This window comes from Sinohyriopsis cumingii, chromosome 6 (assembly GCF_028554795.1).
Source record: "Sinohyriopsis cumingii isolate HCF-2022 chromosome 6, ASM2855479v2, whole genome shotgun sequence".
NCBI classification, from domain to species: domain Eukaryota; kingdom Metazoa; phylum Mollusca; class Bivalvia; order Unionida; family Unionidae; genus Sinohyriopsis; species Sinohyriopsis cumingii.
The window spans coordinates 154,577,769-154,602,950 of NC_142966.1; the positions used below are offsets into that span (position 1 = coordinate 154,577,769).

At 34.4% G+C, this 25,182-nt stretch overlaps 1 protein-coding gene across 3 annotated transcripts in view; it reads left to right on the plus strand.

Moving 5' to 3' along the window:
- The first annotated feature begins 1,115 nt into the window (after positions 1 to 1,115).
- LOC149798311 (uncharacterized) overlaps positions 1,116 to 25,182 on the plus strand; it is a 72,399-nt gene continuing 48,332 nt past the window's right edge. For 2 of the 3 annotated variants that reach the window (XM_089963444.1, XM_089963446.1), the window contains exons 1-12: positions 1,116 to 1,235; positions 5,065 to 5,146; positions 5,799 to 5,869; positions 7,935 to 8,004; positions 10,137 to 10,292; positions 11,911 to 11,946; positions 15,617 to 15,655; positions 16,174 to 16,281; positions 16,995 to 17,188; positions 21,025 to 21,175; positions 23,298 to 23,354; positions 24,169 to 24,225. In XM_089963444.1, the coding sequence (XP_089819570.1) occupies positions 5,111 to 5,146; positions 5,799 to 5,869; positions 7,935 to 8,004; positions 10,137 to 10,292; positions 11,911 to 11,946; positions 15,617 to 15,655; positions 16,174 to 16,281; positions 16,995 to 17,188; positions 21,025 to 21,175; positions 23,298 to 23,354; positions 24,169 to 24,225 (975 nt within the window). In that variant the 5' untranslated portion in view covers positions 1,116 to 1,235; positions 5,065 to 5,110. Of the gene's footprint in view, positions 1,261 to 5,064; positions 5,147 to 5,798; positions 5,870 to 7,934; positions 8,005 to 10,136; positions 10,293 to 11,910; positions 11,947 to 15,616; positions 15,656 to 16,173; positions 16,282 to 16,994; positions 17,189 to 21,024; positions 21,176 to 23,297; positions 23,355 to 24,168; positions 24,226 to 25,182 lie in introns of all 3 variants that reach the window. The other variant, XM_089963445.1, reaches the window with a different exon arrangement.

Genomic DNA, 25,182 nt, shown 5'->3' on the forward strand with positions numbered 1-25,182 from the left:
AAACAAATAAACAAGAAATAAATAAACACGTAGAGTACTTTATTTTTTCAGCTACTATTTCAAACTGAGGTTTCATTAGTACAATCGTCCATTACAGAAATAAAACATCTCAAGGAAAGTTCATTTGTAAAATCTGGACCTTTCTACGAGATGGTTTTATTTGTTTGTTTTATTTGTTTTTGTCGGAATTCTATGGTCTGTTCACCCTCTCTGCTGCTTAAACTATGTACGATTGTCAAAAGTTGTGGAACATTATTTAATCACCTGCCCGAGCACCGTTACCCGATGTATCCATCTACTCTTTGAAAACACAGAAGCTCTTAAATCCGACGTCGTGTCAGACCTCCTGAAGTCCCAGAGCATCCAAACTTTGACACACCAATACAGCGTCGATCAACAGGTTATTATCCGCTTTTTTTCCCCTGATATTACCAGTAATATCGAAGAGGAAAAAGGCGGAGAATAGCTTTTAGGTGTACCATGCAGCTTTGATTTAGAACCTGGTGATGTTTGGCTGAATCCCGTTATCAACAATTCGCTAATGATAAGACGATTTGAAAGCTGCCTTGTAGGTGTTCATTATACTAAAAGAGCGAATTTAATAATTTGATAATCAGACAGAGAAAGTTTGTAGAGCTACACAATGAGTATTTTAAGGGAATGCGTTAATGCAATATATTAGCTATAGTTCGTTCCACAAACCATCGCAGATTTTTCCTTTCTAAAACTCGGTAGATTTTCAGGCCAGTGTCATTAAATGTACTTAAAAAGTACCTAATTCATTTTAAATGCTTCGTGTGAAACGAATTAGGTAATTTTAGCTTCGTGTAATAACGCTGACCTGAAAATTACTCAATTACAAATAGGAAAGATTCGCGAATCTATGTGGAACGAACTATAATAAAAAGCTTGTTGTGTATGGCGCATTAATATTCAAATCTTTGTAAATACCTCTCACTTACCATGACAGTGATGATCATGATCGTCACCATTACCATCGACATATGATTATTAATCATTAAAGTATATGAAATATTAAGTAGTTTCAAAAAGAAGAAAAATTCCGGACATATTTTAGCTTGGTATATTTCCGCGCGCAACTAGAAGTTCAGTTCGTTTGTAGTAAGAACCTTATAAAATGGCTGCCGCCTATCAAAATTGTAAAGAAAATGTTGATAATGAACGTTATTTAAAGATCAATCAAATGCTGATATATTGATAATGGGAAAAATATGGTAATCGTCCCATGTTTGTAAATATGTAAGGTCGAATTTTAGCTTCTTTAAATGAAAGATTTGATTTCACAAAACCGGGGTCCTACTTTCAATGCATACAATGCTGTCGGGCATTTCTGCGCAACTAAAGTTTCCGTCACCAATAATGAAGCGAAACGCATACCGAATTCGACCGATTGACCAAAAACACAACAACAATCCAATGGTTACAATTTAAAAAGAGGCAACTGTCACCAGAATATTCTGTTGAAAAGCTGTAATGTTTATCCATAGGGTTTTAGAAATGAAATATAGTTACTTTGGACTCGTATGCGTTCGACGTGAGCTTGATGTTGAGAAAAAAAACCAATAATCTGAAGAAGAAAAAATCATAGAGTGACAAAAATGCCTTAGATTACCGCCATGACCCGTTCTGACATAGGACCCTCTCTATCATATTATATAATAATAAGAGAGAAGGTACGTAACTTCCAAATACGTGGAAGTGACCCTTGATTTCCTTCTGCTATTTCTGTCTTTAAAGGCACATGACCATACTCTATGGCTTGTGTTACTCCTGAGATATTTTTCTATTCATCAAGCCATCACTGACTTTTCTGCATTGTACCAAACTGAAGTTACTGGCTCCGAAACTTGCAAATTTTGCCTGCCGGGACACCGTCACATATACCGCCATGTCGGACAATTCTGCGCATTGGGTAATTCTGTGCAGTGATATGTCATTAATGTAAAAACACGAGATCACGTGTTATTTTGGTTCAAAAATCCATTTTGTATCAAGAAAGAACGATGGTACTTTAATGAAGGAAAGTGATATTCATAAAGTGTACAAAAATATCCCAAATTTAGACTCGAAATGCACATAAAGATGTGATTTCTAACTGGCAACGTGAAGACCCACTCTATGACCTTCTTGAACCTGTAACCCAGAAAATTCAATTTAGTATGCATCATTTAGAATCATAAAAATAAATACATTATATAAAAGATGGAAATGTGTACCTTAAATAAAACTGTATTTTAATCCAAGTTTCCAATTTTGCAAGAAGTTGTCCCAAACGTACAAAATCGTCTGCTACCCAACATGTCTACTTGCCACTAGAACATAAATTCTTAACAAATTCACCGGCATATAGTCAGTTTCTAAATTCTGTAGTAATTATTCCCATCAACAAGACGTTGTAATCAAAATTACATCCTATTCATTGTTGTTTCTCTTCCGCGTTTTTTTCATAAAATGTTGAACTTTCCTAACATTTTTACAAGATCGGTTTCGTTACCTTGATATCTCTTCCCATTTATTGGCATTTATACGTTGAATTTTGTAAAACTAGCTATAAACCTGACCTAATTACTCGATTGAACTGCTGACAAAAACAGTCCAAAGTAACACATTTCATTTTTATAGCACGATAGATAAATGTTACATCTTTTCAAAGCTGTGCGCAGAATAGGCTGACATATCGTGGGTCAGGTAAACGGGGGGGTAGTATCCTCTGTGTCCAAATTAATATTATTTTGAACAGAATATTCTGCTGACAGTTGCATCTTTTCAAATAGTAAGCACTGCTGTATTTTATTTTTGTCAATCGCTCGAATTCGGTATGCGTTTTGCTTCATTATTGGAAACGAAAATCTTAGGTGTGCAGAAATGCCCGACAGTAGTGTACCAAGTCTGTGATTCATCCCTTTAATTACAGAAGAGTGGTAGATGCAGAAGTAAGTTTTTACTTACCATTAACTTGATTCAACTTTAGGAATCCTGTTCCATGGAAGAATTAGACATTATCTTCTTCACTAAACATACATTGCATACAACCGACTCATTTTCAAAACATGTACACTATGGGGCACATGTCAGCATCAAAATATGATTCTCTCAAAAGGTTATACTTTAATGTGTTACTCTCATTAATTGAATACATTCAAATTATTTCTAACATGATGCGATCATGTTATTACCTATATTTGCCTTATTTGGTACAAATAGTCTACACCGTCAAATGGTTCTCTGATGCATGTATGTTATTTAAGTATAACCTTTTGAGCCAATTATTATTGCACCATTGACTATTAATGAAATGGATTTATTTTTTTGGTATGTATCTTTGTTTCAATTCACAACTAATAATGATAAGATTTTCTTCATATGCTTTTTAGTCAATGTTGAGAAGTCTTGCCTCTTTTCAACATTTTGTTCATCTATATTTGAAGTTTCTAATGTATACCGACCTGGTTCATCTTCTGCCCAAATACATCAACAGTATCATTCATTCTCAGAGAAGGTGTCTGCTAAGACATTAATTTAGAGAGTTTCTTCAATTCCTCAGCCTGCTTAGTGCATCAGTGAAACTTAAATTTCTACTAACTGCTTTATGAACAAAAAAAGGAATCAATAGCAATTTTATTCTTACAAATAATGGTTTGACAGCTCCGGTGGCCTAGTGGTTAGAGCGTCTGCCTCAGATGCGGTAGGTCGTGGGTTCGATCCCCAGCCGAGTCATACCAAAGACTTACAAAAATGGTACTAACAGCTGCCTTGCTTGGCGTTCAGCATTAAGAGGTTAGTATTAGAACTGGTCAGCCTGGTGTCAGGATAATGTGACTGGGTGGGAAATGCTGCATGTCTGCATCATGATGCCCCAGTGGTAGACATCACTATAAACTGCCACACTGCAGATATCGTAGCGATATGACTGAAAAGTTGTTAAAGCTACGTTAAAAATCCAGATCACACACACACAAATCACGGACCTTATCATCACTTGGAGGACAGTTATTGAAAGAAAAAAGAGAATAGGGATCTGAGTTATCTGGGCGAAAGAAGGGTTTAATGGATTGGTAAGCAGATTTTAAGCGTGATCATGGTTGAAACTGGAAAATCATGTATCCTCTTGTTTACATAAAAATGGAATGCTCATTATTTTCACACAATTACCTTTGTGATTCTATCCTATAAATTTTTTGCAAAACACATTTTCCTAAACTTATAATGCATGTGCCATTCAACTTTTTGTCTTGAATTGACCTAGATCTGCTAGTGTTGCAGACTTTTGCCTTGAATTTACCTAGATCTGCTAGTGTTGCAGACTTTTACCTTGAATTTACTGAGATCTGCCAGTGTTTGCAGACTTTTGCCTTGAATTTACAGAGATCTGCTAGTGTTGCAGACTTTTGCCTTGAATTTACAGAGATCTGCTAGTGTTGCAGACTTTTGCCTTGAATTTACCGAGATCTGCTAGTGTATAAAATTTTTTAGGTCATATAAATGATGTAACTAAATATATTTTTCAGAAAGAAACTTGCAGAAATACATAATTTAGCAATAAATCTAGCTTTTAATGGTTTGTAAAGAAAATTTAAAGATGAAGAATGGTATTGTGAAGGAAAATTTTTTTTATAATGGGTACAGAAGCTTGATCTGGGACAGAAAGTTTGATAATTCAGTGTAGAAGATAATTAGTATTATTCAGGGCAAAATCTGGTGACTACCTGGATTATTCTAACACCAGCCAACTAGAGGGACTTAATCCACAGTACTTGTTACTGTAGATTTACAGGGACTATTCTAGAACAGAAAACTATGGGATGAAATTTCCCACTACATTTGAGAAAAAGGAGGGTATACTTTTTTTTAAAAATAAGGTGCATGCAAAGAAGACACAAAGGTATAGCTTGAAAATATGATGAGATTTTTGTGTATAGTGTTAAAAAATTTTTATACAGTTTTAGAGATTGGGACAAAAACCATAATTTCGCATCCTGATATATACTCTGGATTTATTTCAATGGAATAATGACCATTTAAATGTCTCTTTCGTTTCTTTAGAATGAAAAATCAGTGGCAAGAGAAAAATAACCAGAAGTGAGGTTCAATGGACAAAATCGAAAGAGCTGTTAAATATGCAGAGGTATTGTATACATCACAAATTTTACAGCGAACCACTTTAGAATTATGGGTACAAAGATATTGTATACATCACAGATCGAAAAAGTATAGCCTTTTAGTTTAAAAATAATGTGAAGTTGTAAGAAGAAAATAGTACTTAATCTTAGAGTTGTTTAAAATCTGAATAATTTGAAGTGCTCATGATTCCCACATTTAAAAAAACATCCTGAGCAATATTGTTATTATCTCTACATGAGAGCTCATCATTTTCTCTGCCCTTTACCACATTTCCTCCTAAACCAACAGTTGCAAATTCATAAAACGTATTTATTTTGCCTTGATGTTACTATATGTGAGAGTAGTGTCATCCGGAGGTCCCAGGGATTAGGTCAAAGGTCATTTGTGCAAAACATTCCTTCACAATGACTTTTTGAACTGTTTTCTGTAGAAACTTAATACACCCCTGACATCACATCACATGTATAATGAACTATACATTATTGTCCTTGGGTCACATTCTGATGGTGTGATGAGTACAGGATGCAAGAAGGTGGGGGGGTGCAATGTCTAGTGAAAATTGTTTCGATTTGTGATGATGAGCCATTGTAGTTGTTCTAGTTGTAAGATGAAATTGAACATTTGTAAACAATATAATTGGGTTTTCTTTTTTTCAGTATTTGGTGGAGTCTGCTAAGCAGAACCCTTCCAGACTTGCAGCCAATTTAACCACTTCAAATGTCAAAGGGTTAGTTAAATTGTCTGATTCGTGGGTTTCTGCCTTTAAAAATGATTTAAAATAAGATACACTTCTATCAATCATTTTTCTTAATTTATCTCTTCATTTATGTGTATTTTTCTGCATAAGCGTTATCTTGAAACTGAAATAATAATCACACAATGTTTTACCCATATGTATACATTATACGTTAGTTTGCTTATTTAGCTCTGATAAAAGTACTTGCGTATTGTGATATCTTATGTCTATCCATCTGTATCCACATCTCTTTCACCGCTGCATGGAATTTCATTAAACTGTGGTAAACGCCTGCAAGAGGGGTTTTATCTGTGGTCTTGCCTCAAAGGTTCCTGGGTGTCAGAGGTACATTTTATAGAAATGTAAATTCCAATTGAATTTTTTCTTTCCAAAAATTTTCTGACCAGACTTTATATGTACAGTCCAAGCTGGATGACACGCTGTCTTTGTGACAGATCTTGTATTATGAAAACTTTCTGAAGGTGAGGGTTTTAATATTATTTAAAAGAATGGGGATATACGATGGCAAGACATTGCAGTCGATAGGTTTCTCCAATGATGATGTTATGTTTCTTATCATTGACACTGATTTAGGAACTTTCACAATTACATTTTGGCATAGGTCGAGTAATGGACTTCATTTTGGCATATGCCCAGTAATAGACTTAATTGGTTAGCTAAGTCAGCTGCATTTGCACAGTTTGGTCCCAGACCCCTCCCCCTTTACTGACCCTTTTTGGTCTGGTCCCTTGTTTCTCTAAATTGCCCCAAGTGTAAATTAATTTTGTTCTTGTTGATTTTCCAAAATTGTAATGGAAACAATTGGTGTTTTGGGAAACTTTTTCAGTACAGATGCTCAGTTTGGAATGGAAGAGAAAAAGAGTCCCAGATAAATAGATTCCTTTTAACTGATCACCAGTGGCATTACTTGGAAGTAATTAAGTAGTAAATGCTTCCGTATATTTTTCTAGCCTACATGAACATACACGCATTTACAGTCAACATCAGAAATAGCATAGAAATTTGGCTCTAAAAATAAAAAGTTGTTCCCCAGTTATTTCCCCTTGAAGAGAGAGTTTATGTTTCTTTTTAATTGTTGTCTGTGCAAAAGTCAGACAAGTTGGTAAATTGTTTCATAATGAAATATGCTAAACCTGAACACTGTTTCACCTGATAATAATAATGACCACCTTCATTGTTTGGGTTAGAAAGTTGTTTATGTTCATTTTTCTCACTCTGATGAGAAATCAATAAACTTAAACATCAGCCAATGATTCTTTATTGCTTAGGCAAAAACAGTGAAACCTTTCAAGATCAAAATCCCACATAACCTAATTAAACTGAAGAGTTTTCACTGAAGGGGGAGGTAACCTCATGATATGATATGGTTTAGTATATTCTCTTACAAGTACACATACAAAAATGAAAGGCATAAGTTGTTTGGCTTTGGCTCTTGTACTGATGATGTTTTTAAACCACAGCTGACAGTTGGGATCGAACATTTCATCAGATTAAAGAGGGAACAATTCTGGACTAGATAAAGTGTTCATGGGGATTTTTCAGTTTACATAAGTTTCAGTATTGAGATATTCCATGTAGTTTTGGGATTTGCTGCTTAATTTTAAAAGTTGCTGTTTAAAAAATGGAAAATTTTGGTACTTGTAGAACTAGTAATATAAAAATTTGTTTCAGAGTTCATTATAAGTTATATTGACTGCATTTTGTAGGTTCATAGATTTAATAATATGTTTGTCAAAACAGATCTTGTAGTACATGCATGTTTTTACATAAATACTTTTTAAAAAAATCTTTGTTATGCAAGCACAATTTATTACTTTACTTAAGCACATTTTCTTACATTTTCTCTTCAGTTATCACCAGGGTTGTGAAAACTGAAAATTTATGTTCATCCCAGCAATGGCTGTATCTAATGTAAGAATTTTTCATTTGATAAATCTTGTATAAATCACATCTAAATCGATGAATGCATATACTAATTTTATGCCTACTCTACTTTGAGTAACATGTGGGTTTAGTTACATTTTATTTTGTTTAGGAAAAAGTCCATCCATCAGCGTCTTCTGGAGTTCTATCTAGAGGAGTCTGGCAAAGAGCTGGAAGATCAGGTACAATTAAGGCCTTTATCGTGTTGTAAAAATCTTGAGGGAATTTCCTTGAAAAAAATGTTATAAAAAAGAAATTGGAACTTTTTTCATGCTACAGCTCTACCCAGGGAATAATGCAGCAGTCATGATCCATAGCAAACCATGTTGTATACCGAACCATGTTATAATGAGAACTGTGATATGTATGGAATCATGATATATTGAGAATAGGATAATATAAGAAACCAAGGTGTATCAGACATTTTCAAAATTTGTTAAATAATGGTGTTTTAAAAGGAAATTAAGATTAAAAACAAAGTTTCACCATAGTCCATTGGCATGATTTTAGTCATGGGCCATAGTATTACCATGTCATATCTATAATGGCTTTATAACATGGCACATTATAATGTGGGAGAGCTGTATATATAACGTTTGGACATGAAATTAAAATTTTACTTGCCCAACACTGCATTTATAAATCTTTGCTGAATTACAAGCATATTGTTGATATATCATCGTTTAGTACATGTTAGAAAATCATGCAGCTATTCCCTTCTTAGATGAATAAACATGTAAGCCATTTGTTGATTTAGGTACTGGTTTATTCATACTTTGCAATTAGAATACTTTACTGCCTGCGCCAAAGGCCATTGTTGAAGAAGGTTATTAAAAAAAGTAGAAATTTATGTTTGACTCAATAAGCTAGGTATTAAGGTCTGATGACATAAAAAAGAAATTGCTTGTTTTTTTATTAATTTTTATTTTTAAACAAAAGTTTAGATTAGAAAAACAAATGTAATTATTGGACATTTTTAGTTGTACTGGTCATAGACCAGAAGAGCTTATGGTATGGTCTTTTGTCTGTTATGCATCATATATCGATATGTGTTTAAAATCTTGTTGTTGCTAATCTTCATACTTAGATGGTCATATCACTTGAAGACTTCATATGATGTCTGGTTAGTCCTAAATGAAAATAGTGCATATCTGACTCACATTGTAGTTGCCATCTTGAAAATCTTCTAATCACAACTTCTCCTGAATAGAAAGTTATTTTGATATGGGGTTTGCGCCAATCAGCTTCTTATAATGTCCAGTAGATTTTAATTGATCATGGTGCCGATCGGACATCCATCATGGCCACCACACATCAGCAATCTTGAAAATATTGCTATCACTATTCTCCTGAATGGTTGATTATATCGGCATGAGGATTTTGCAAAAAGACTTCTCTCTTATAATGTCTAGTTGGTCCTAAGTGAAAATGGAGCTGATATGACAACCAATATGGCTATGATAGCAGCCATCAAGAAAATCTTTTTTTCTTCTTCATTTTGATATATTGATGTATTGTTTTTACTAAAAGACTTCTTATGATGTCCACTTAATCCTAAATGAAATAGTGCTAATCTAGGGTCTTATATGGCTTCCACTGTGGACAGAATGAGAATTGTGTTAACACAAATTCTCCAGAATGAATGGTTTTATCATCTAGTGATTTTCACTACAAGACTTATGATAAGATTTTGTTGATCTTAAATTAAAATGGTGCTTATCTGATATACATTATGCGGCCAGCTTGAGAATCTTGTTTTAGCTATTCTTCTTCAGGGAAAAGTCATTTTGGCATAGAATTTTCATCAGAAGTGTTCATATGGTGTCTACTTGAACCTAAATGGAAATAACAAACCCTCAGTATGGCCACCATGGTGGCCATCTTGAAAAAATAGTTATGTCTACTCTCAAATAGAATGCTATATCAAAATGTGATTTTCACTAATAGATGATATCTAGTTGGTCCTTAACGAAAATGGTGCCTGTTCTAAATCCAGTATGGCTGCCATGAAGGCTGTTGTGAAAATCTTATTTCGATTACTCCCCCAGAATGGATGATCATTATTACATGGGCTTTTACCAAAAGACTTATAATTATATCTACTTTGTCCTAAATAAAAATGGTGCCAATGGGGCTCCAATAGGTCCACCACAGCAGCTAATTTGAAACTATTGTTACAGCTGAAAATTAATTTTTCAGGGTGGTTTCAACACTCAGCAGTTTAAAGGAAGAAATCTTATCTTGAATTCGTGAAAATTCATTTTGCCTTGTAGAGCATCAATCCCTTCAAGGGACTCTTGTTTAATTTTACCAGAACTTGCAAAGTGGCTCCCATTTGTTACCCAAGTTGGTACGGAGGGATAAACTAAACTGTCTGATTCTGAAGCTTTACCCAGGCAATGAAGGGTACTCTCTCATGCTGCGGAGTAAAACAGGGATAGAAACAGAGACAGCAAAACTGCCATATGAGGTAAAAAATCACACGACTTTCTTCTTTTGTTCCTGGTATATAATGTGAATAAAATAAACCATGAGAATAGTGTAAGAGCTAATTTGTTGACCATATATCTACATATAATTTCCTAATTTTCTATTTATAGCAACTGTATATGATCTATTTCCAAGAAAATGTTTTTCTTTAATTTGAAACTTTGCCTCTCAGAATCATTATTTTCATAGTCAAGTTAGTGGACCAGTCTGTACTTGTAAAGAAAGTGGCACCAGATATAAAATAAAATGGGCTTGTAAGGTTTGACTTGTCCGATCAGAAAAAAGACGATACCACTTTAGCACTTTAAAGAGGATAATGATAGTGATGCAATACAGCTCTCAGATCAGGCACTGTAATATATTTTATAATATTAATACTAGTATATAAATTACACTTTTGGTATGCATATGGCACTAGTAATCTTAACATACTGATTTGGTTGACCTTATAAACTGCTGATATACATATAACACTAGTAATCTAAATGACCGTACTGATTTGGTTGATCTTGTAAACTCTGTTGGTATACATATAACACACGTGTAATCTAAATATACTGATTTGGTTGACCTTGTAAACTTGGTTTACATATAACACACTTGTAATCTAAATGTACTGATTTGGTTGACCTTGTAAACTGTTGGTGTATATATATAACACTCTAGTAATCTAAATGTACTGATTTGGTCCGGTGGCCTAGTGGTTAGAGTGTCTGCCTCAGAAGTGGGAGGTCATGGGTTCAAACTCCGGCGAAGTCATAACAAAGACTTTAAAAAAATGGTACTAGCAGCTGCCTTGCTTGGCGCTCAACATTAAGAGGTTAGTGTTAGGACTGGTCAGCCTGATGTCAGGATAATGTGACTGGGTGGGACATCATGCTATGTGTCCTGAAATATTTGAAATTTTTATCTTATAACATGTTGTGTGCATCGTTGAGGCATTGCATATAGTCTCTGCCATTACTCACAAATTATTTAAATTGCATATTTAATAATTTTAGCTTTTAATTTTTTTTTACAAAATCTATTATGTTTGCCTCCTGAAACACTTCTAGATGTAATTGCCAAGAGCAAAGAAACCATTACAAAATCCAGAAAAATGTGTTAGTTGATCTAGCCTGGTCAAATGGTGGAAGAAAACTTGGGATATATATCAAATCTTCATGTCCACCCTTTTGTTCATTCAGCCATGTGGCATTCAGTAGCATATATCAACAAATCAATTTACTCCTGCAGTTTTTGTTAGAGTTATTGGCCTTTTTTGTCTTGTGGCAGTGCATAACACAATTTCATTATCACACTTTTGGATAGATTACCATGAGACTTGTTAAATATTATGGTTAGTATATCAAGCAGTCTCTTATGGATTCCTTTGCAACTTTGTTCATAAGGTCTTCATCTAAAGATAAACATATTGACCAATTTTTTATGCTCGTGTTGATGTTTTTCCAAATAATGTTGCTTTTTTTTATACTTAAAGCTGGATGCAGTATATGACAGAAATTTGTGACTGCAGCTACTCCATGTGTCCATCTTGGTCATGCAGTATCTGTAAACAATTCCTTGTTACCATTAGTAATGTTTTTCCTCTATTGCAGGTTTCGGAGCTTTTAGAATATGTGGATGATTGCCAGGTATGGAGTAGTAGCCTTTTAAAAAAAATAGAATGTTCAATTTAAAATTTATTTGTAATATTTGTCTCAATAAAAGTAAATATCATGATCATAAATCTTGAGTTAAAATTACATTTACACTGAGAATTTAGCAAGTCTTGACCTGAGACAGAATTTTGTTCACTGGATGTTGAGTTGCCATCATGGGGCAGTTCTATTATTAAGTACAGAATACAGTAAGAGAACACATATTCAATGCCATTTTATCGTTTAAATATCCTGGAATTTTTATATGTCCATGAGAATACCATAAAGTGGTTGATTGAATGCAAGCAAAAATAAGCAGGTCACATATGCAGTTAAGTAAGGTTGTATTGTTATTTAGGCATATTATAGTCTAAGGTGAGTAGATAGAACTATTACCTTACATAGATACTTAGGGAGATGAATAGTTGGGTAGTTATCCACATAGGTAGGTAGGTAAGTTGACAGATACACATAAATAGAGGGATAGTTATTATTTATCAGTTAGTTGATTGATTGGCTTTCTTTGATTAATTAATTGGCTCACATTTATAATGTAGAGGTAACCTATTGTACTACCCCCACCATTGGCATCAACATCCACAAAGATAAAAGACTGTGTATATGTACTGCCTCATTGAATCTCATCTATCCTTTTCTCCTAGGTCCTAGGATGCAGTTGGAGCGGGTTTCATAGCACTTCCACTTGGGGAGGGGGCTGAGGGAGATAACTTTGCATATATGTACATTGGTTATACATTACTGGTGACATTTTTGTATTTAGCTCAGCATTTTTGCACAATGTCTAAACACTATAATGAATATTGGTGTCATAGGGGATGCATCTCATTGAGTACTACACCCTCATCACAGAAGTAGGTCACTGTGGCATTTTATGCTTCAGTGGCTTTGGTTAAATTTTATGTTTTAAGATTTGTTTTTCAAGCTCTATTTATGCTAGAAACATCAAAATAGATGATTATTGTATGCATCTCTATTAATGCCACACCATTACACCAAAAACAGTCACTTTTATTTTATTTTATTTTATTTACTTTGGTTGCATTTTTTCCTTTAGCTCATGACCAGGTAGGCTTTTGGCACCCAGTATTATACTATTATAGCTATATTCGTGAAACTTGGCGAGGGATGCATCTTGATGAGTACTGAAAATCTTCATCACAAAAGTAGGTCACTGTGACACTGACCTGGGTTCAGTCTCAAACACTGTTAATGCCAGAATAATTAAAATAAATGATTGGATGCATTTAAAAACTACCAGGGGCCCCGAGTGGTCTAAAGCGCTCTCTGTTATGGATTACTGCCATCTCACCTCTGTCTGCTTGGGTTCAAGTCAAGGATTCGGCTAATGTGTGTATGTGAGAAAGCTTGCCAGTAGCTTCTCGTGGGTCGACGGTTCTTCTCGGGGGTTTTCACGGGTTCTTCCGCCACCATTAATACTGGCCGCCATGCATAGCCTATCGTGTGATGAAATATGGCGTTAAACCCCACAGCAATAACAACAACAATCAAAACTACCATGCATTTATAAAAAAAGAAGGTTGCTGTTACCTACATTTCGCATTTACTGAGTTAAGTGTTTTCATTTTGTTCATTACCACATAGGTTTTTTTTTTTTAACCTTCAGTGTAATACTTTTGGATTTTGAATCACAATATTTGGTTAGTGGATGCATCTTGATGTACTGCACTTTATAATTGACCCATTTTTCATGCTTCACTGACTTTTGGTTATGTTTTGTTTTTACTGTTCATGCTTGAATCATTACACTGGATCATTCTATACTTTTCTTTGTTTAACACCCATATGAAAAAGGCCACTGTGACCTACTTTTTACAATTACTACCTTAGCTAATGACCGTATAGGTTTTCTGCATAAGTATGTATACTATTCTACCTAGAATAATGAAACTTGGCAAGGGAATGAACCTTGTTGAGCAAAACACTGTCATTACAGTAATAGGTCATTATTTATCATATTTTACACTTCACTGACGTAAGTTTAGTTTTGTATTTGATGTTCAGTTAGGCACTGTTCGTGCTGGAATAAATAAAAAATTATGATAATTTTTACGTCTATTACCAGCACACTCTTACAACAAAAATTCATCATTGCCTGTATTTTTCACTGGCTTAGGTTAAGTCAATGAACTTAGCTCAAAATGTGTATGTTTTTGAATACTATATACTGTCCTGCATAATATCAAGAAATATCATGAGTGGATGTATTTTTATAAGTTCCATATCCATATTACACATAGGATAAGTATTTATTTTTATGATCACAGATTCTTCCAGGATATATATACATCCTAGCTTATTGAGAAAGCCCTTTCTGAAAAGTGCAGTTGGAAGTATGAATAAATGTTTTGTGCAATGATACACTTTCCACACTAATGACTATATGTTACATATTGTCATCATCAGCAGGCTGACTGTTTGTTGTACATGCAAATCAAACATGTGGACTGCATGCTGCCTTCTTTGTATTGCCTAATCAAGGAAACCTGATGCAAGAACTATGCATGTATTACTGGCTGTCACTCTATGGTTACTCAAAGCCTGTGACTTGAAACCAGTAAAATCTGGCTTATAGGGGATGGACAATGATTAAATATTTTGTAGGCTGAAGAAGAATGGTACAAATACAATATTAATCTCAGGTTTGTTTCAGCTCTATAAAGTGATTGCAGGTTTTTATCAACACTGTAAAGTACATCTACTCTGTGTGTGTGATGTGGATTTTTAACGTAGCTTTAACAATTTTTCAGTCATATCACTGCTATGTCTGTAGTGTGGCAGTTTATAGTGATGTCTAGCACTGGGGCATCATGCCGCAGACATGTAGCATGATGTCCCACCAAGTCAAATTATCCTAAAACCAGGTTGACCAGTCCTAACACTAACCTCTTAATGCTGAGTGCCAAGCGAGGCAGCTGTTAGTACCATTTTTATAAGTCTTTGGTATGACTCGGCTGGGGATCAAACCCATGACCTCCTGCATCCGAGGCAGACACTCTAACCACTAGGCAACCGGATCGGTTACATCTACTCTAATATCATGCGAAAGAATGCTCTATTTTATTGTTTTAGGTCTTTTATTCCCTGTAGGTAGGATTTGTTATTGTTATTGCTACTTGGGGTTTAATGCCATTTCTCAACGCCAGATAGTCTGAATATGATGGCCAGTATAACTGGTGTGAGAAAGAATTTGGGTTAATCCCAGTAAGAACTGTTGAACCACCGGAAGCTACTGGCAGCTTTCTCAAATGTCCACGCACCCCTGAGGACAGTTGAGATGGCACTGATCAGTAAAGGCAAGTGCTTTAGACCACTTGGTCCTCTGGCTCCCCTCCCCCTCCTTGCAACTAGGGAGATATTGAGGTAGTTTGTAGGTAGGTACATATATAGCTACCCAAATTAAAGTTAAAATTTCAAATTTTTAAAAGATTAAGATAAAAAATATAAAGGAACAATTTCATACAATCTTAAGTTAGAAAAGGGACAAACATTACATCATCAAAATCACTTTAGTCAGGACTTTTTATTTGGCATGGTAATTAATGTTTACAATGTATTCTCAAGGCTGTAAATATGCAGGTGAGCTTTACAATCATTGATGACAATTCTTTTTTCATGCTTTCAGCTCCCACCCTTCCTGGTTGATATTTTGGAAAAGGCACAGGTGAGTTATCCGCATGTTTTATTTCACATGAAATAGACGATCATCTTTATATCCAGGTACAGCATAGATATATTTGTTTCAACAACTAGAATGTAATTCTTGCTTTCAAAGCATGTTTGAGCTGTATTTAAAAGTCTGTTATTTTGCCAGAATTCAGGAGAGCATACATAACCATTATGAATTTCTTGTTTAATTAAAGTTTCTCAGGTTAAAAATCAGTTTTGGGATGATTTCCTTTTTATAAATAATCATAAATTAGGTATAGGTAATAATGTAAGTATTATATTTGCAATATATGACAGTGTATAGTAAAGCCTTCGTTGATAACAAGTATGAACAATTTTTTGCAATCAGTACTGCAAATTGAGAATGTATAACATCACTGAATTTTTTCTTCTCTTAAATTTATTTTTCACTTATTGACAGTCAGTGTGGCATAAAAATCTAAACTATGAAACCTATGTAAATTTTTTTGCTAATTGTCCCTGTTTATTTCTGATCCTTCTGGCATTTTTCAGGTGAATGTGTTCTACAGTGGATGTGTCATTGTGGAAGTTCGAGACTACAGACGGTCCACCAATGGATCTTTTGATACACATTATGTCCTTCTTAAACCAACACCACAGGTAATTAGATTTTTGGAAAAGATGATTCTTCAGACTGTTTGATTTTGTATTTTTTGTATTAAATAATAAACAGTAGTTATTCAGTGGACTGGGGTATACATTTTCATTCATAATTATATGTCAGACCTTCTTTAAATTGAACTTTGTTCATTTTGAGATCAACATACTCATCAGTTTTTCAACCTCGGGTTGGCACAGTAAGCTGAAAGACACTTTTTTGTTCAGTTTAGTAACATACAAAATCATTTGTGTCACTCACCTGGTAGAAGGTCATGTGAGCTTATGGCCCTGCATCTGTCATGCATCAGCTGCTCATCATGTGTCTGTCTTATCTCCCATCAAGTAGAATGACTCCAAAACATATCAGAACAGATTTTATAGGTTCAGCCTTTCACATTTTTATGAAAAATGCCAGTACAACATCTGTTTTAGCTTAAAGTAGAACCACAGTTAAATATCATCATATGCTACAAGTTTTAACCAGATAGCTGGAAATTATCAAGAAATGAGTGTCTTTCGACTCAGGTTACCTGCTTTATTACTTCTACATTTGCCTTTTAGCTTGACATATACCAGGTGAGTCATATTAGGTGGTCATGGGTCTCTTTGTTTTATACCCATCATATCGATCATTCATTTATAACAAAGTTAGTTTTGAAAATGTACAAGGAAATTTGTTAGACTTTCACATACTGTTTTGCCTTAATTTTCAGTCCCTTCTTGCGGACATCTACAATTTGACAAGTGATGGTCAGTCATGGTCACAAGATGACCAGTTTACATTGGAGAGCAAGCTGCTTCTGGCCACAGAAGAGCCACTATGTCTGGACCCATCACCTGCAGTTCTCCTAGTGGCCAACAAAATGCAGTATGAGAGAAAGAAACTCAACACACCTCTTCTCACCAGGTGGGGTCACATTGTATATTGTTATTAGCCAATATGAATTTATGCTGAAACCTAAAATAACCAGTGATTGTCAGTGACATGCCTTAAAAAGATGAGCATAGCAACCCCATTACCTTCAATATAGCATTACTTTTCCAGATGACAACTGCAAACAACATAGACCCTGATCTACCTTCACATAGTGCACCTGCAGATCAGGATCTATATTGTTCTTCAGATTACTCCTAACAAACTGCACAAACCCAGATCTGACCTTCCAGTATATGATGGCAGATTTGGGTCTATGCAGTTTGCAGTTGGACTTAAATTTTAAGAAAGCATATTGTGTATTCCTTGTAAGACAAGACCATCAACAACAATTGCAGGTGGGTACTCACATTGTATATAATGTTTTATATAGATGAGTAGTTGTGAGTGAAGGTTATTGATCATGGGCACAACACACTGGGGAGGATGAAGTGAGATCAAAGGTCACTTTTTCAATGCTCAGAAGGACTGTTCCACATTACGTGATTGATGGAGGGCGATCATTTTTGGTGTCAGATTTCATGAGGATAGATGAAAGCTAGCTTTTGAATCCTGATTGTGTATGGTGGGGCTAGAAATAAAGAAGTGTATACCTTCCAGCCTTCCAGGCAGTGTTTGGAGGTAAAGGGGTTTGAGACTCATAAAGTGTGTTTTCTGGTGTTCCCAACAAGAGCATGGGCAGGGTGGGTGGGTGGTGGGGGAATGGCACATAACCAAAAATAAATGACATTGTATAATCGAGAATAAACTATTTATTCATGTAGACCATGGAAATTGACTGGAATACACATTAAAAGAAAATAATGGTAGTCTTAGCATTGTCATATATCATCACACACACACACACACAGTTTATGTCTTAAAATCTATTGCATTCATTAGAGGCTGTATGGTAGTGTTGTTCAAACTTATCAAGATCTTGCTGAATATATTTCAACATTGAAAATGATCTTTTTGCATCTGCCCTGATTTGGTGTTACAATGTCAAGAGATGTAATACAGGGACGGAACTGGCTTAAAAAAGTTTGTCGCACCAAAAATCACCAACTGCAATATTTTGTCGCCAGTTTTGAAATTTTTTCACTATTTTCATAACACGGTACTATCCATTTATTTTGACATCCTCGGGACCAAGGTAATATTGTCGACATAAGCAGATGTTTGGGGGATGGGGGGGCTGAATATAAATTGAAATTTCACATACAAGTGTCTTTAGTGACTAGGATTTATTCAATGAAAAAAGTGGAAATTTGATTAAATGAAGATGACTAGTCTGAAATACACTTGTGTATTGACAACTTTCATTTTTGTAGTACACTCCACAATGTGTTAAATAATATACTTGCTTTTGAAAAATCCTTGAATTTGAGTATTCAATCTTATGTAAGAAAATTCATGTATCAGTCTAATCCATTAGAAAACACAACTAATACATATATTAAAAAAGGGTAGTCCTCATTTGAACTATATCCCATTGTCAACAAACACATTTTCTGAAACAATTGACTTGATATTTATTAACCCAGTAGCACGTGGCTGTATAGATTTTTTATATGCTACATGATCATGTACATAAATTGGCCTAGATTTTAGTCAGTGAGAGACAACTACAATGATGCTGAGGCTACCAAGGCGATGATGCTATTCATAGGGAAATGAAAACGTGAACAAATTAAAAAGTTTCACATTCTTGCGAGATGTCACACCTTCATTTAATTGATGGCCAGATATCTATTGTTTCAAAATATTGGAACTTTAAGTTTGGTTTTAAACCACCATTGGTAGCGATCATAAGCTTGAACTTTTTTGTTGCAAACAGGAAACTTTCACAGCACATTAAATAAATTTCAATCACTATGAAAATTGAAACAATGCTCTTATTTAAGTTTGTTGCAGACTTTCTTTGGTCAAAGATGTTCGGCTTGTTTTAATTACGGTACATTGAAGGCGCTCTTTGAAGGACCAAACAAATGCCCATTTGTTATTGCTGCAGCAACATCAAATAATTATAAAACACTGATGGAGACAGAATTTGTGTGTGTGTGTGTGTATTTGGATTTTTAATGTAGCTTTAACAATTTTTCTGTCCTGTCGCTATGATGTCTGCAGTGTTGCAGTTTATAGTGATGTCTAACCTTGGGGCATCATGCTGCAGACATGTAGCATAATATCCCACCCAGTCACATTATCCTGACACCAGGCCAACCAGTCCTAACACTAACCTCTTAATGCTGAGCGCCAAGCGAGGCAGCTGTTAATATCATTTTTATACGTCTTTGGTATGACTCTGTCAGGCTTTGAACCCATGACCTCCCGCATCCGAGGCAGACACTCTGACCACTAGGCCACCGGTCTGGTCGAGACAGAATTTTGTTTTCATTTCCTTAATATATATACAGAATGATCTATGCTTCAAAGGTAATCAGTTTTCTTTGAAGTTTCAGCAAAATTATTTTTTCTGGTACATTTTTCAAAAAGAAAAAAAAAAATGCTATCATCTGGTAGATAGTAGTCATTCAGTTCCTGCCTTCAGATGTGGTCGATTGCAGCTAGTCAGGTAGCATTACCATTTGGGTTATATTACAGCATAGAGTACTATGACCAGGCATCAGCATAAGCGGATTATGATATAACAATGCTATGTTAGGATGGCTTGTCAATATGGACAAAAGATTTGTTTATGTAACAATATCGTGCAATGCAATTTTATATCAAGTTTGCAGCCTTCTCAGCTCCAAACCCAAGATTGTATATACAGTTTTGAACAGCCAAAAATGTTGTCATCAAAATGATCACCAGATGGTATATTTGTTGCTAGTAAGGATATTTTTTGGTAATTTGCAACATTGGCGAAGCCCAGCATGATCCCAGTAATATACTGTTCACTAATTATTGTTAATATAGAGTTAGCAGTATGTGCAAGGTGTAAAATACTCCCCTTGGAGTCAAAATGCGTGAAGCAGAAGTTATGATATTCAGTTTTCCTGGTCCTTACGCACATCCTTTCCCGATTTTCAGCTGCTTGTTAACATTCTGCCTTGAAAATACAACACACTTACAAAGTGACACTGTTCCAAACTGAATGATTGCATCTACCAAAGTAATAATTGTTTGCATTTTATGTGTTGAGTAAAAATCAGATTTCAACAAAAATTTTGTTTCTGGTGACAATCTGGTAAATAATCATTAATAAAGATGGCTTAAACATTCTTAATGAATGCAACAAATTGTAATGAATTTTGTTTGCTCAACACCATCTCTGAATTACCACAGTTCAATTGAAAAGAGTTTGTTTACTTTCCCCATGCAAATTAACTTAATGGGCTCTCCCACAGCAGTGTTCAAAGGACTAGCAATCACAGAATCACCATAGCTTTTGCTAATCACTGAAGTAATCTGTGGAATTTTGGTTATTTCTCTCTGACTTTCTAAAATGTGTCTTTAATTGCCTTTGAGAGTTAACTTGTGATCTACTTATTGCTGATGTTTCCATAAGCAATAAGCATGAAGCTATATGAATCATGGCTGTTTACTGTTTGCCTGGTTACAGGCGCATATTGTCTCAAGAAAGCTCACTTTTCTTAATATAAGATTTAGTAGAAATCATGTTTTTATAAATGTGACTCTTTGGTGGTTTGGGAGTCAAAATCATATTTTTCATGAAAAACATGTCAGGTGTGTGAATTTTTTTAATGGCCTAAATTTGTACATTAGAATGTTTTTGCAGTGTGCTCAAGATTTCCTTTCTGAAGGCAGATTCATTCTTGTGATTTATATGTGGTCATATTAGACTTTTCTTTTTCCCCCAGATCTGTTAAAAAGTTTACTCAGGCAGCTGTGAACAGAAAGAGGAAATTTGCACAGTGTGCAGCTCCAAAAGAGTTGAGGTTGTTTGACTTCATCAGTAAAAAGAAGGACAGGAAGTCAGTTCCACCCATAAATTTGAAATTAGGAAAACCAGTAAGTATATGTTTATGTTGTTTTAGAAGTGTTATTTTTTTCACATTCACTTTCAGGCCTAGAATCTTTTACAAAATCTCCTTTTAGCCAGAATGACTAGTAGATTGAGAAATTTACAAAGCAATGTGAGACACATGTCTAGATTAACAAGACTTTTTTTTTTTTAAATCTCACATTACTACTACTACAACTATTATTATTATCATTATTATTATTATTATTATTCATGATTCTAATAATTCATAATTCAGAAGTACAGATGTCATTGTAAAGTTGAAGTGACTCAACCATAACATCAGTGGCCACTTTGGTTTGAATGGATTAATACTATGGTCAGAAGACACCCTTTGTATGTGCTCTCATGTACAATTACAGGGGTTGTTTCAAAATAGTTGTTAAATGTGTTTTTACTTGGTCTTTTTCTGGTTAAGTTTTAAAAACAAAAAAATAAAAGTGCTTGTTTATGTGGCAGTTGATAAAATAGTTGTACCTCTTTGTAATTACAGTACAGTGGCCCGCTTCTTATACGGCCACCCCGTCTTCACTGGGAAAGTGGCCTTATAAGACGGGTGGCCTTTCCAGAGGGGGACTGTATTTGTGAGATGTGTGTATGTATATGTGTATATAGTAGGAAAGCTACATATAACTTTAAAGCAACTGATATCTTCATTTAAAAGTAGCATTAATTATTAAAATGTTCTTCTTGTCTTAAAAACAGTTATTTCAAGTAACATAAATTAATAGTTCTTATTCTTAGGCATGAAATATAAGTGGGATATTATTGGCATGTGCATTACAAAATCATTGAATAACATTATTTAAATCGTGGTAAAAACATTGTTTGGTATTTAAAATTATTCTCTTCCCCTTTACTCCGTTTTCCTACTGCTAGGAAAATTCTTCATATTTTTTACGATCTTGTTTATTTGAAATCTTTTGGAAAGTGAACTCTTCCCATTGTCATCAAGTCGAATAACTGTTACTTTTTCTTCTAAAGTATTATTTCTTCGTTTACATGATGATATGTTAAAGTTTTGTTATGATTTAGACCTATATTGCTAATTGTACAGTACTGCAATTTAATTTTGCCAATTAATTTTTTTTTTACATGAAAATCTTTTTTATAACGGAATTGATACAAGTATTGTCACATGATTTTTTGGTTTTTGTCTGGTACCCTGTTTTGTTCAGAGTTGATTCTTTCTGTGTCAGTCCACCAAATCTAATTTTAGCCTCTCTGACCATGCTATGATCTTGCAACTATGTTGGTCATGAATGGGGTAAGAAAGATCAGAGGAAACTCAGACTAGCAGTCTTTGACATACAATTTCAACTTACAGTCCTGAATACAGTTTGTAAAATCCACATTTATTCTAACCCTCTAGTGGAGCAGTTCAGTCTAGGGGATTTACTTAGTTAGCTCTAAGAGAATTTGAACATAACCAATCATTCAGATTTATTTAAATTATGTATGATAGCATAAATAAACACTGTGACAACTGAAACTTTACTAGCAATCAGACTGTAAATATTATGAAAACTACTAGCCCGACAGGCAGTTACTACTAGCCCAACTTTCCATGGGCTAACAGATTACTGATAATTTCAAGCCCTGACATCTGATATGCAATTTCTGATTTACTTTCCTCAGTATTTTATGCTTTCAGCAGGTAATAGATGATAACTGTACTTTTGTTGTATACAATAATATTGCTGGGTTTTTACTGCCTTACAAATATGTGAATAGGGTTGCCTTGAAAAGTCCTTGAGCTTTAAACGTTTGTTTTATCCATGAAAAGTCCTTAAATGTTTGAAAAACTCCTTGAAATTTTACTCAAGCTCCCTTAATATATGTAATGGAATACAAAATATTAACACTGAATAAAATATCTTTTTCAATTCAGATGTTATGTCACTTATATATTTTCCAAAACAAATGAATAAATAAGTGAAATGAAAAAAGATTGAAACATGACATGGATATTTTCCAGATGTAGTAATGTCCCCTTGAAAAAGTGACTCTAACTAATTTTACAGCTGTCAAATTGTTCAGAATCTGTTTCATAGTAAAATATATGACTCATTTAGGATGATAGTTGTCCAGTAATGCTTTCTTTTGCAGTGTGTTGACATGTGGAAACAGAGACCAGTAAATTTGACTGCTCCAGAATCAGTGGATGTAAGTACACATACCCTAAGAATTTCTTTGACCTGTAATGCCTTTATCATTTATAACTAGCCATTCCTTTGTCTGTTTCAAACCATTTTAATATATCCAAGTTTCTCTTTTGTTCCTTTGTTTTAGCAAAGGAAATGTAATATATCCTGCAGTTGCCTGTTTTTTCCATTCATTTGTCTGCATTTGTCTACTTCTAAACAACGAGGGGAAAATTCATCAAACTTGGTACATTAGTCACGCACATGGTAACCATGTGCAAGAAGGTTTGCATTTTTTTAGCTTCATTGCTTGGAGTCACTGGAGAAAGATCAGAAGTCAGCTTGCAAAAGATGTAATTATGGTGATATTTTTTTATACAGTTAATGTGAAATAAAATGAAAAACTCAGCAAAAGTTATGCAACACCTTGGTTAATCATTAACAATTTGGGAGCTGCCATAAATCAGCCTTTGTAATTTTGATGTTATTCTTGATAACTGTCTTTAATATTGTTAAAGAGTTCACCCCTGCCAACATTCACCTTTTTTGGATGAATTTGCTTAGAGGAGCATGTAATCTTTAGTCTTTTCGAATTTGATGAATTATTTTGATAGTCAGTCATCTTTTTTTACATTTGGTACTATTTCCTGTACTTTTCTATATAATCCTTTTTTCTGAAATAGAGGCTTAACTCACTGCAGCACTTCAAGCCAATTATTTTATTCATTGCCCTGGATTGCTTGAATACTAAGTCAACATTTTGCCAGCTATCATCCATAATGCATCAAGAAATATGCACACGTTTATTTCACTTCTCTCATTTTCTTTTCTTCTAGGTAGAAAAATATGCCAAGGCCAATGAAAAGACAGATCCTAGGAAAGACAACTCTATGGTGTGTACCTTTTTTAGACTGCATGGATAAGTTTATCTTTCAGGCTTTGCTTTCTAATGTTCGAAAAAAATGCATGAAGTGTGCTTATTTGATAAACCAAGTAACTTGAATTAAATTGTTTTGTAACAATTGATACAGAAATTAAGTAACATATTATATTAAGCCACTATACAATAAATAAATATGAATGTTTAATAATAGACATTTTGAGCATAACATGTTTTGTTTCACAGTCGCACGATTTGTCCCACAGATGCCACGAAGTTGTAGGATTACTTTTCAGACGACTTAATTTTATGGCCTACAAAATCCAAAAATGTGTTTCTTGCCAATAATTAGAATCATGCACAAGTTGACACTGATTCTTTTTCAACAAAATGTTCGGTACAAAATTTGGGGCAAGTTGCACAAATTACATTTTATACAGCAAAATTTTCAGCTTTTTTTAAGCTGCCAAACAATGAATATTCAAAGCCACTTAATTTTTTGTCAAGTGCACGTAAGCAGATATTTCATTCTTCTGGCATTGGTAGCAGATATATTGCCATCCACATTGTTTGGATATTGTGTTAAATTTTTTTTACAAGTTCCTTTGTCAGGATATAGTTTTAAAACATTTGAGTCATTTATCATATGTGGAAATCCTGCTCTAGTGCTGGATTCTGGGTCCATAACTGTGACAGCATTATGTATTGACCTATGGTTTACCAAGAATGATTAAAACTTTGAAGGGGGGTGGCAAAAACAAAACGATAGTCAAATGGATAGTAATAATTTTACTGCTTGCCATCGGTTATTGTCTGTGGAAGAGCAAATTAATTGTTATGTTTTCAGCAATTGATTTAAGTCAAAATCCAGTTCTGCTTCATGATGGCAGTAAGCTTTATAAGTTTGTTGGAAATGTTTGCTGTTTCATAGTTTTTAAAGCTTTTATTTCATGTACAAAACTGGGTTTAA